This window comes from Alligator mississippiensis, chromosome 2, assembly GCF_030867095.1.
Source record: "Alligator mississippiensis isolate rAllMis1 chromosome 2, rAllMis1, whole genome shotgun sequence".
In the NCBI taxonomy this organism is placed as follows: Eukaryota; Metazoa; Chordata; order Crocodylia; family Alligatoridae; genus Alligator; species Alligator mississippiensis.
Genome location: NC_081825.1, coordinates 151,913,496 through 151,926,895, shown reverse-complemented (window position 1 = coordinate 151,926,895; position 13,400 = coordinate 151,913,496). Strand labels below are relative to the sequence as shown.

Genomic DNA, 13,400 nt, shown 5'->3' with positions numbered 1-13,400 from the left:
ATTGGTGTACGTGTAGAATGTGATGCTTTACTGCAGAGCTAATTAGTCAACTCTGCAGTAATGGGCATGTGTAGATGTATCCAGTATGTCCTACTTTTGTCCCATTATAATTCTAAGAAAAACTGCATCTGATCTGAAAAATTCCAGTTCAAGTCTGTAAGTCAAGAAGGACTCTTCTGTAAAGCTGGAAGAAAATGTGGTGATTTCAACACGCCCACCTTCCCACCTTGAAGAACAGGACATTAACTGATGACCCTGAAATGAAATGTTTACTCTGGCAGGGATTTTGCCTTAGCACAAATGATAGATAATCATTTTTTAGAGCTAAATGACCAGAGTTATAGACTCAGTTGTGCAGGCTTAAGTTACCTAAATTATTTATTTATCTGTCCCTCTGGATCTATTGCAAAATGGCACCCATTTCTCTCTCTGTGCTGTAAAGTATGAAGAAAGTAGGTCAACCTATTTTTAAGTTAACATATTAAAAATAACCTTGACTCTGAAGTCACTCAGTCTCAGCTCTACAAGGAAGGTTGGTACCAGTGTCCTATTATAACCTTCCCATTAAAACTTTGCATGGAAAATGTTTTTTTTTCTTTTTATATTTACTTTCAGAATATGGTAGAATTTATTTAGAAAAGCTTGTGCAGGTTTAGTACAAAAATATCTGTAGGTGTACAAGCATCTGAGTCTCAAAATATCTATCTAAAGTGACAGTTGGGAATAATCTCTTCTATGAAAATAACTTGATAGAAAACTACAGGTAATTACGAGTCATATAGTGTTATATCGTAATTTAATTAAAAACAAGACAAAATGTTCTCTTAAAAGTTCTTATTGCTTAGTACAGCAACAAGTGCTTTAGAAAGCACACTTCAGGGCAGGTGGATTTTATAAGGCTGCAAAATTCTTATTTCACCTTGAATTGCTTGCATTTCCTTGCTATGCAAAATATGGGATCCATCTCTTTGAAGAACTTGGGAAGTGAGACCGGTGAGACCGTGGGCAGTTCCAGAGGCCTATGGTTGTGTGGCATTTAATGTATGCAGGAGATAGACCTTTCTAAGGACACACCACTCATGGCAACCATTACATCATAACTGGTAAATGCACAACTGGTAACAACCTTCTTGTTTCAGCAGGAACCAAAATTAGGGTTGGAAGGGACTTCAGGAGGTCATCTAGTCCAACCCCCTGCTCAAATCAGCACCATCCCCAACTAGATCATCCCAGCCAAAGCTTTGTCTAGCCAGGTTTTGAAAACCTCTAAGCATGGAGATTCCACCATCCTAGAGGGCTCGTGTATTCTGCCTGACAGAATGGGCTGACAGGGAAGCAAGGGGCCTGCCTGAAAGCCAAGTTCCACTTCATTGGGAAGGAGAGGTGTGTGAGCGGGTGGAGATTGACAGTAAAGTGTGTTAATGTTGAGGTCGGTATTTTACTTAAAATGCTTTAAAATCTATAGAAATATAAACTAACAGAGATGACTACTCAAATACTCTCTTGGTTCATACAATCCCAGATAAAAGAGTAGGTGGTATAATCTGAAGGCAACTTCAGTGCTTCCTCCATTTTGCTCTTCGAACACTAGCAGAAGTTTGGTGAGAGAGGATTTGTAGCTGTGAGTTGTTGCAACACCACCACCTTTGGCAGGCAGCTCATAGTAAAGCCACTGTTGCCCCCAAAATGGTATTGGCTAGAGGTGCATGGCTAAGGCAGGTAGGGCGGGCACTGGTTCTAGGACATCCCTGCAAAACATCTGGCAGAATTTGACCTTGCTCACCACATTGGTGTCTTTGGAATGGGAAATTTCCCCCCAGCCCATCTTTCCCCCTATACAAGGAACCTCACTGGTACAGAGAGGTGTGTTTGGAGCATGCCAGGCCAAGCTGTTGGAAGCATATTTATAGACCAGTGGCACTTCACTACTGTCAGAAGTACTACTTTAGTAATGATCCTCTCTATGGATTGTTTATCACTTCTAGTTTTTCATGTCTTGTCTTTTTCTTTTTTTCTTTTTGCCTCTTAAGTTTTTTGTCCAGTGCTAGGAACCAGAAAAGCACAAGCCCTGTACACACAACCCCTATCCTCTTTCATGATTGCTTCCTTTTAGCAGGCCAGTCAAATGGCATGTCTCCTTCCAGTACACAGGAAGCTTTTCCTCTGTATAATCTCTTTATTGCAGGGACTCTCACCCCCCAGCCAGCAAGTCAAATCTGGCTGAGGCATCCAGCCCACGGGGCTTCCCACAGGTTGGAAAATTTGGTGGTCAGAGACCAAGGTGAATTAATACTGTTACGCCTCCCCTACTGCCAAATTCCTAAATCCTGCATAGCCAGATCAAGGATGGGCCAGGCCACACCCTCTTCCTCCACATGGTTGGGTAGGGGGCAGGCCACACCCCCTCACCCCTATGTAGCTGGATCAGGGCTCGGCACCTCTCCCCATCCTGCTTTCTGCAGTCATATTGAAACTCACTCCACCTGCCAGATCAGGCCCACTGGCTGGCCTGCAAAGAGTTCAGGCCCCTCAATGAGGAAAAAAGTTTGGGCATCACTGATTTATTGCGCTGCTCCCTGCAGTAGATGTGTATAAAAATGTAGACCCCTGTTTGTCTTAAGTTTATCTCTGACACTCATTGCATTTATACGGAAGGCTACTTGATTACATGTTTAAATAAAGAGTGTTCACACATCCTCCTAGATCCACTTTAGAATGCTGTATTTTTTTTCATATGCTAAATATAGAGGCATGATACTGTGTTGAAAAATTGTCCGCTTTCTCCACTGGCCATGTCTGGCAAGCCCAGGTGCATTTATGGTCTTACATACAGATTTCCTTTGATTTATGCGGTAGATGCATTCCCAGACAACGGCGCATAAGTCGAATTTGCATAAAGTGAACCCAGTTTACAGTGGAACAGGTAGAGGTGCATTACCATGATAGATAGATAGGGAGGGAGGGAGGCTGGGGCTAGGAAAGGGGTGAGGGAGGGGCGCAGCGCAGCCCAGCAGCTGCAAGCAGGTAGCATCAGCTGTTCCCGGGGCTGCAGCAGGAGCAGGCAGCAGCCTGCAGTGTGACGAAAACAGGCTGGCATTGGCAGCTGCTGCAGGCTGGGGCCGGCGACAGTACCAGGCTCTTCCCGGCGCTGGGGGGGGCTACAGTGAATTTTGGAGTGGCATCAGCCCCCCTCCCATTGCTGCAGCCCGCCCTGAGTGCTGAGACAAGCCCAGTGCCACCTCCAGCCCCAGCCTGCAGTGGCCACTGGCCCCAGCCTGCTCTTGTCCTGCTGCAGGCTGCCACCCGCCCCTGCTGCAGCCCCAGGAATGGTGGACACCACCTGCTTGCAGCCGCTGGGCTGCACTGCACCAGGGGTTCGGGCACAATGCCCTGAGGGAAGCGGAGCCCCGGGGGGCTCAGGGTGCAGTGGAGCTCAGCAGCTGCAAGCTGCTGGCATTGGCCACTCGTAGAGCAGTTGCAGCAGGGGCTGCAGTGAGTGTAGCCCCAGCCCCACAGCCCTTTCCCCTCCTGTCAACCTCTCCTCTGCTCACGGCCCTTTCCCCTCCTCTCACAGACTTCCCTGATTGGGGGAGGGGGAAGCACACCTATGCAGATCACATAAGAGCGAATTTATCTTGCATATAACAAATTTCAGGTATAAAAAGAGTCACCACATAAGAGCGAATCCATATAAATAGAACCCACATAAATCAAGGGAAACCTGTAGTCTTTGAGTACAGTTTTTAGTTTGAGAGAGAGTGGAGATCTGTTCTGGATCTGCAGTTCTATGTAGGTCAGCCTTTTATTTCTTGCTTTGTAGTCAGCCAGGTAAAGTGTTTGGAGCACAGCAAAAAACACATGGGCTGTGTCAACTTTTATAGGCCAAATCGCAGCCTGAGAAATGGTTGTGAAAATGGAAGTGGGAGCTGGTGTCTTCACTCACCAAAGTATTGCAAATCAGAGGGGGGTGTTGGCTTTTATTTTCATTTCAATAATAAAAAGGTTAGCAACAAACTGAGAGTGATATGTTTTTCAAATGCACAAGATGCTTGTCAACAGGTGAAAACACTAGAAGCTGCCTTCCATACGAAGGTAGTATTCATTAGAGTAGTAACAACAAGTAGGAGGCAAAGTTCCCAGCAGGGTAGAGAGGAAGACAGGAATCCTGCTGCACAGGATTAATGACCTGCTGCTGGGTCTCTTGCATTGTTGGGTTAGGTTTTATATTCACTAGTTATCTTTTTACAATATTTTAGAAAGAGATTTTTTGGAGTTTCTTTTATTGACTTAAACAAGGTGTGAGCTGTTGATCAGAGGTGGAGTTGCATCATAAGCACCTCACTTTATCTGAAATATGAGCCAGTGCTGGTATATTTCCAGTATGGAATAAGGGTAGAGAAGGGAAATTTTCAGTTCTTCTAACTCTCTGTTATAACATTTAACATATTGCACAGTGCTTTTTAGTGATGTTTTGGTCACTTATGTTTTGGAAGGAGTAAGAAATTAGTTGAGCAGCAAAAGGGATTGGATTAGGTGACAAGCTGGTGGTTGTTTCTCAGCAGAGAACCTCAGCATGTAAAGAAACAGGGCAAAATATTGCAAAACCCTTTCTTCTTCTTTAATTATGTGAATTTTGTAGCAAAATGGGATGCAGCTAAAAATCTTCCACCCACACATCTCATCCATTCTTGCTGTTCTTGTTTCTGGTCTGTTAGCCATGCTTTCAGCAGCAACATTTTTAACTGCTTCAAGCCCCTTCCTTAGTATCTTGTTTTTCAGAAGTTACCAGCTTATTTCAGGCTGTGTTATTTTTGGAAATCCAGGTCATTATAGGCACTGTTGGGTTTTGAGCAGGACTGAAATTTTGGTCTGTGAATACATATCTAAAGTGGAGCTCCTGCTTCATGGGGTGGTCTTATCATGTTCTTCACCTTACGTGAAGCAAGATGTCAGCTATGAAGTCACAGGTGGAATGTCCAGGGAAATTGAAAAATTCTGTCACCGGCCTTTGTGTCTTTTTGGAGCTGGTGTCAAATCAATGTTCATTCATTCTTACACCTAGGCATCACTCACTCCATTTGTGCTGTGTAGACAACAGACAGGCACTAGACGTTCTATTGCTGAACTTGGGGTAGCTGTTCTTAGGCAGCAAATCTTTAAAAAACAACTTGAAAGGGAAATTGCAGAACAAGAAATTATCCACAAACTGAATTGTGTTTAGTATGGCTTAAATAGGGACTATGGATTCTTATCCCGTTACCTGGATTAATTTCTGTGACCCTTTTGTTTCTATGGGTTTATTACTCACTTGCCTCACCCAGCACTACCTTCCCTCTCATCTCTCCCCTCCCTCCCTCCTTTCCTGCCTTTAGTATTCAAGTTACTCTTTCCATTTTATACACTGCTCTGTGCATGTCTTTTCATAGCACGTCTTTTGGAGTGCACAAAAGCTTCTGCTATATATCTCTCTAATTTAGTCTATAAGGTTGTAAACAAATTAACCCATAGAGACAAAAGTGTGTTTCCCATTGTTCTATAGATATGTGCTCTCCCCATCCCAGAGTTTGTCTTCTGAAAATCTCAAATCAGATCCCCTGCCCCTTTTTCTGAAAACCTGGGAAATTACTATAAGCCATGTGTAATGCCAGAATAGTATTGAGTGAGGACCAAAGAGTTGATCCTGTGAATGCAGAATACTTAACAAACAAGGAAGTCAAACTCACTGAATTAAATCTGTTGCCATGAAGCTGACAGATTTGTTTACAGCAAAAGTGCCTTCCTGACTTCAAAATGCATTGTGAAGAGCGGAAAATAGAATCCTGTCAGTTTTTTTTAAGGGATGAGAAACTCGTCTGTAAATGGAAAAGTACCTAACAATCTCAAGTGCCAGTGGGAGGGTGATAGAAGCAATTAGCTCTCAAAGGGTTTTCCTAATTAGGTAGTTGTGTGGCATTATTGACATGTTTTTCCTGAGTAATAGGTTTGGCTTTACTGATCATAACTGCTTGCAGCTTTATGGGAACAAATATTTAGACTAGTAAACAGTGTTTGCTATCTAATCAGAAATATATTTGGAAGTGAATTCTAAAGTTCTGACTGCATGGAAACTACACCAAGTTGTTTTTTTCCCCCAAGATCTTATAAAAAGTAACAGGTAATTCATAATCAAATCAAAGAATCTGTCCACTCCATCTTGCTCTGTGAAAATAGAGGCACTGTTGACTTCCTTATCTTGCTCCATACCAGCCTTCCCAAATGTCCACTCAGATAAAAATAGGAAACAAACAAACAGTCTTACCCTTTGTCACCTTATGAATGATGATCCTAATATTGTTTTTAAATAAAATTATAGATTCATAGATTTGATTCAATGAGCTCCCACCTCCTGCAACTGGACCCTCCCAGCCAACTCTGTGTGTTGGCTCTGGAGCCTTATGCCAAGGCCAACCTGGCACACTCCTAGACTGGCGCACTGGGTTTAACCTGGCACAGGGCTCCAGAGCCATCATGCAGGACCTAGCTACAGGCCAGCCTGCTTGCCAGCCCAGTCCCATGTATAGATGGGGGGAGGAACTGTGGCAGCATTAATTGCCATGGTTCCCAGAGCCACAGCAATTAATGCCTGTCTCTGCTGCCAAATGTCTGGACCTATGGGAAACCCTTTTCCTCACATCTAATGCATATCCAATTTTCCCCAACTGGTTTGGGGAAAAGGGGTACGAGTTGTACACAAGAAAACATGGTAACAGCATTTTATGTACTCTGTCTCCTAGTTTCCAACCACAAGAGGGCAAGCCTGCAATACAATGTCCTTTCTCTTCTGTTACAAACCACTCTGCCCATAGTGTGCAAAACAGCACGTACTTGGCATATGCGCTGTTTTAGTAGGCACTTGCTAAGTTGCTTCACATGCAACGTGCTTGTTTCCAAGTGCTTTCCTGGACTTGGGCTTTGGAAGGCTGACCTAGCTGGGACTGGACCAGAATGCCCTCTGACCTGAAGAATATTGTGTGACTTGCAGTGTTAGCAAGGTTCCAGTATTTGGTCTTCAAGCCACCAGCCACTTTGGAACAAAATAGTCATCCTCTAGGAACACAAGACTCTGTTCATAAGACAGAATCTCTCACCTGGGGCTCATGGAGCAAAGACATCTCTCCAACAGCAAGAGCAAAACCCTAAGAGCTATAAGGGAGTTCCTGCATGAAACTTAAAATGAGCCACAAAAGAAAAGTCTAATTACCTGACAGCAGTTATGCAGAATTAAATCTAGGCAGAGGTCCAGCCTATAATATCAAGAATTTTCAGAGAACTTTCTTGGTATGGAAATGCTTAGCTAAATGTAAATGAACCAACCTTTTGATTGGAGTTTACCAGAAAACCATTAATGGAACAATTTTCTGTCAAAAACATCGCTGAGCTGAAATCAAGATGTTTTGAAATCATGTCAGTTTTGCCAAATTTTGTTCTGAGGGGAAAAAAGGGTTGGAGGAAATAGTTCATGGAATGTTGAACCATCCTTTTGATATTTGTGGAAATGGGGCTTACATTTTTCCATTAGAAATGATTTTCCATTTCAATTTGCTTTTTAAAATATTTTGAACAACCCAGAATGTTTAGACTCTTTTTTTGTTGTTGTTGGTTTTTTTTCTGTTTTAAGGTTTAATTCCAAATCAGAAAATAGCCAGAGTTCAAAAACTTGAGGTCATCTATGAAACAGAATTTCTGTTGTATTCTGCTTGTTGTACAATGCCCTTGCAAGTAATGCATTTTCTTCTAAAAGTTCGCAAGTGAAAAGTCCTATTAGATGTGCTAATAGCATTCTGCAGTTTGAAACACAAAATCTAGTTGCTACCCAACATCACCATTTCTTCTTTACTTGTGCACCATTTTATATTTTATGGAACTTTATATTTCACAGTAATTAGATATGACCTGAGAGAGCTACATTTACTGTAATAATACTCCCCCAAACTGGGCACGTCTGCACATGCAATTACTGCACATGAATAAACTCCCAGGTGTGCCATCTGCAAATAACTCCAGAGCAATTAGCTCCAGAATTTATTCATATGCGGCATGTAGAGCCCAATTGAAGCAGCCCTGGCTGGCAGGGAGCCCTGGGGGTCAGCCTACAAGCCTAGGGCTGCTCCAACTGGGCTCAGTGTGCTGTGGAGATGCTGGCTGGGGCACAAGAGTGCTTCAGCGTGGGGCTAGCTGGCAGGCTACTGAAACACCCTCATGACCCAGCCAACCAATCAGCATCTACACAGGCACAGCTGCACACAAGAAGACTCCACAGCAGGATAGTACTTGTATTTAGGGTAGTCCCTGCTGTGGAGTTTATTAGTTTCCTGCGACCTAATAGGGGCACATGTGTAGACCCTGAGATGTTTACCATGCAGTTAATTAGTCAACTGCACAGTAAACATCTCATGTAGACCTGCCCACTAAGTTTTATTCTCCATCCTTTATAGTAAATAGCACTTACTCCTGTGAATACACCCTTTGACTGGGTGAGACTGCTCCTGTAAGTCAGTCAGCTGTAATCATTGTGAGAAAAGATTACAGAACTGGATTCAATATAAAAATACACTTCAAGGGGCCTGTGTAAAAATGTATTCCCCAAACCAATTGTGGTTGTGCTCACTGTACTGAAACCAGTGACCAAGTATATTGCACAAAACCCAAGACAAGAGGGTCAGAGTTAAACTTCTTATTGAGATGTCATACCCAGTATTTATTATCTTGCTCAGGGGTCTGATGGCCATTACTTCTGAATGTTTTGCATGTATTAAATGGATTTATCTTGAGCCAACACGCTGAAACAAAGGCCTCTAGGACAAGGGGGAAAGTAGGAGAGTCACACTCTTGAAACAAGGAAGTAGACAATATGACAGATCAACAGAATTGCATATCAGGGTAATCAAGAGCCACTGTTAGCACAGGGGAAAAGCATCTGGAATCAATGGGAAAGTGAAGAGAGAGAGTGTGTCTGTGTCTGTGTATTATGAGTAGGCAGGAGTAATGGGAAACCAAAATTAGTTCTGGGGCATGGAGAGACATGAAGCATAGAGGGAATGTGAGTACAAGGAGGATCTGAACAACAGAAGAAAAAACCTTTAGAAAAAGATTCATGATGATATATTAAAAAGGAAACTATAGCAAAGTCAGGTAGGGCAGCAAAGTATGACAAAAAAGAAACTAACATGCAATTGCTTCATTTTTTTTCAACTACTGGGAGTGTGGCTCTGAAGTTTGTAATAGTAAATGTCTGTGTTTTTTATCCTAGCTGGTCCTTGGGCCTTGGACCCAAAAACCTGCCTATGGGTGGTAGATGAGGCTCAGCAGGGATATATTTTGGGCAATTGTTTTCTTATTATTGCACAGAGAATGCTTAGTGTTAGACAAGGGACAGCTCCTGTACAAAAGTAATCTTGCCTTACTAAGAGGAACAAGAAATGAGCAGGTACACTGTTTGGAGTGATGAATTGAGATAGGCGAGCTAGTGGAGTGCTGAAAAAAAATGCTAAGGTAGGATTTGAGGGCAAAAAATTGTTGTTTGGGCTTAACTCCACTGAGCTTAATGGAGTAACTCTAGATTTAATGTATAATGAGGCTAGTCTGCAGGTGGACTTGTACTAGTTTAACCAAATCTTGTTCTAACGTAGTCCTTTTCGTGCAAGGTCATATGGAGTAGAATCTGACTCTTTTTGTTTAAAGAATAAAGTTAATTTGCATGGATAGATTGGTGGTGACACCTTTTTCTGATGTTGATTTTTCCCCTCCCTCTTTTTTTCAGATGCTAGAAGTGATGCTCAGAAGGACAATAACTTGAAAGAACTCCTGAAAGAGCTGCCTGATGCTCACTACTGCCTGCTGAAATACCTGTGCTGTTTCTTGACACAAGTTGCCGAGCATCACGTGGAAAACAAAATGAATTTTTGCAATCTTGCCACTGTCTTTGGACCAAGTTGCTTTCAGTAAGTTTGCAAGTTTCCACATTTTCCTTTGTTTAGGCTGCACGTATTTTGGAGCAGGTGGCATCAGGTGCAGCTCCAAATTCTCATTGTTTGAATTGATCATAAACTTTTCATAAGCAATGTTGCCATCTTGGGAATTCACCTTTAGGAGTAAGCTGCACCCTTTTGTTTGGATGGTCAGAGAAGGAGATGTTTTGCACTTGCAATACCTTTTATAAAGTAATTTTCTAGTTTGCTATATGGTGTAGACAGGAGCAAGTGGAGCAGAAAATTTCCCAGATTTCACAAGTGGTGGGAGATTGCACCGCCCTTTGCTGCCAAGCACCATAGAAGCTCCTGAGCACAAGGTTCAGAGATTAGAGAATGAGGTGCTGGAGGGCAGGTATGAAGTGCTGCTTATTTCTCTCTGTGGACTCTCAGAAAAAGAGGTCAAAGTCTCCTCTGCATGAGCAAGCCATTTGGTTCCTTCTTCTGGTCCATGTCTCAAATAGTAGCTCTGCTAATAAAGGACCCAAAAACCTGCCTATGGGTGGGAGATGAGGCTCAGCAGGGATAGACTTGAGATATCTCACAGGATTCACACATCTTAATGGCTGCTTTTTTCTGGCCCAACTCTTTGTTCCTTTTGGAGGGAAAAGTGTTCACTCTGTCAGTGCTGTTGTGTACTTTGAGATGTGTTATGATCATCTCAGATACTGAAGACACATGAAGATTTATTGCCTGCTTCCTCACTCTTATCGTCAGGCTGTGTAAATCCTCTTGATTCCTACTCAGGTATATGAAAAGGTTTGAGTTTCCCTCTGTAGCAGAGGGGAATTATGGGGCGGGACAGGGGGAAAGAGGACTCTAAGAACAACCCAACTGAGAAGCACACTTAGTCTGAGGCATATGTTCTGTTTTCAAGAATAAAGAAATCCACCCCATCCTCTGAGAAAAAAGGATGATGCAGGAGGGAGAGTTTTGGACAGTGAATCTGCATGAGTGGTTGCTGTAGTGACAGCAGAATGAGGACGCTGCCCACCTGCTTGCATGCCTGTTATCCACCCTCTGCCCCCAAGTCACTACTTTTCCACCTCAAGCCATGAGAAAGCCCTGTTGACTTCAGTAGGGCTGAGTCCTTATCCCACCCTGGCACAGAGTGTAGGTGCTCTGGACTTGTACACATATTTTTTAAGTTGGTTCTTGCCCATACAGTACAATGTAAACCTCAACTGAAGTTTTCTCCCTCAACATATGTTATTGCTTGGTTTCATTGGAGGGACCACTCTCTCCTGTGCTGGGTCTGACACCTAGAGGGAATTGCTAATTTATTCCTTTTGACTCATCCTGACATGCAGTGATTTGTTAATCTAACCCCTAAATAAAAAGGACATTCCCAGAAGTGAGGATCTGGAAGACACTAATTTTGACAGTTTCTGAAAAGGTACAACAGAAAAGTAATTGGTTTAAGAGGGAGAAAATGGTGAGGAGAGTGAACAAAGTTGTTGATTGCATCTTTCAATAACACCATCATCTAGATCAGGGGTGTCCAACCTTTTTGAATGTGGGGCCGGATCACAAACTTTTTATCATCCAGTGGGCCAGCGAGCCATATTCAAAGACCTCACAGGAAGTGGTATCACACCAGGAAGTGATGTCACATAACCTTTGACACCAATGAAGTTGCAGGAAGTGACAATGAAATGTGTCTGGAAATGTTTTAAAATCCAAAATAAAAACAATATAAAAGCAAGAATGAAATAATACCAAACACTTGACTAAAATAAACACTTTCGCTTCTACTTACTTCTCAATGAATGAAAGAAGCATAATGCAAGTCGACAGATCAAATGTGGAAAAGATATCAGCCAGAGTGGAAACTAATCAAAGCAACTAAATATGGGCATTTTTGAGAAAAATCTTCAAGAAGATTTACTTTTATTGAATTAATAACTTGTTAGTAACACATCTTTAACAAGTAGTAACAAGTTGAACCCCCAATCCCGCACAAAGAGAAACAGAAGCAAACACAATCCAAACACTGGACAGTATTTTTACAAAGATTTTTACCTGCTCCAAATTTACGTTGGAGCCCAGATCGTTCATGCTCTATTCTTGAACATATTGTTCAGTCTTAAAGGAGCATACAGCACAGCTCCAGGGGGATCAGCCACAGCTTTCCTTCCCTGGTGCAGCCTGGCCAGTCCATCCCATCCCCTATCAAGCAGTGCCTTCCCCATGTGCTGCTGCACTTTCCCCCTACCTGTGCCAGCTGGTCCCAAAAGACAGGAGGCTCCACCGCCACTTCTGCTGGCCAATGCCAACCCAGCCGGGCATCCCCAGCAGCACGTGGGAAGGCAGCTTCAGCCGCATGCTGCCCCGCCCAGCCAGGTCAGCACCAGCCAGGAAAAGCAGCATGAAGCTGAAGCTGGCTTCCCATGTGCTGCTGCAGACAGGAAGAGGCCGGCCAGGTCGGCACCAAATCGGCACCAGCCAGCAGAGGCGGCGGCAGAGCCGTGTGCCGCTCAGGACTGACCGGTGCAGGCAGGGGAAAAATGCAGCTGAGCCCCCTGCTGCTCCGGCTGGGCTCATCCTGTTCTGAGAGGCACATGGCTACTTCTCTTCCCACACACATCGTGTCGGCAATGTCAAGCTGATGTGGTACGTGTGGGAACCTTGTCCCTTCCCCAGCCCTTCAGCAGCCATTAGGAAGCTGCTTAGGGTCTGGGGGAGGAACAAGGGATGGGAACGAAAGTAAACCATGTTTACTTTCGTTTCCCGTCACAGCACTGCGTGCCACAGAAAATGTCTTGGCAGGCCGCATGGCAGCCTGCAGGCCATATGTTGGACAAGCCTGATCTAGATCCTTCTGCTGATTGTCATCCACATGACATTGAAGCAGCAGGGCAGCCTCAGGGGCCACTTGTGACAGTAACTTACTTCTTTCTAAATGCTTCTTAAAATTTGCTTTTGAAATCCACTCCTTTCTTCTAATAATGTGTTCTAGATATAATGCTTGAAAGGGCTGCTGCTTGGTGGCAAAAGTCTTGGGTTTACATGATAAATTTTACTCACAGTGTGGCTCAAAGAAGAGAATTTTGTTCCATTTTTATCTAATCTATTCTATCCTGGACAAATTCTTTAAAAAAAATCTTTCACCCCATTAAAAATAGCAGCATGAGAATTACTTTGCTTTGTTACCATATGCTGGTATCTGGTATACATGGTAACTATCAACTTCCAAATCTTATTCACTGTTCACCTTAGCAGCTATGACATAGGCAGCTATTCTTCCCATTTTATCCTTGTCTCTAATATGTTGGAGTACACTGTGTCCCAGGGGCATCAATCAGCTTATTGTCCAGAAAAGGGGAAAGCCTCGTTCAGAGGCAAACCCCAATTAAAAAGAAAACAGCAACTTACTTGTTGCAGGGGCCGGGA

At 43.3% G+C, this 13,400-nt stretch overlaps 1 protein-coding gene across 5 annotated transcripts in view; it reads left to right on the top strand.

The window, feature by feature from the left end:
- FAM13A (family with sequence similarity 13 member A) overlaps nucleotides 1-13,400 on the top strand; it is a 257,788-nt gene that overhangs the window by 42,450 nt on the left and 201,938 nt on the right. For all 5 annotated transcript variants that reach the window (XM_059722315.1, XM_019488106.2, XM_019488105.2 and 2 more), the window contains exon 4: nucleotides 9,800-9,980. In XM_059722315.1, the coding sequence (XP_059578298.1) occupies nucleotides 9,800-9,980 (181 nt within the window). The remainder of the gene's footprint in view (nucleotides 1-9,799; nucleotides 9,981-13,400) is intronic.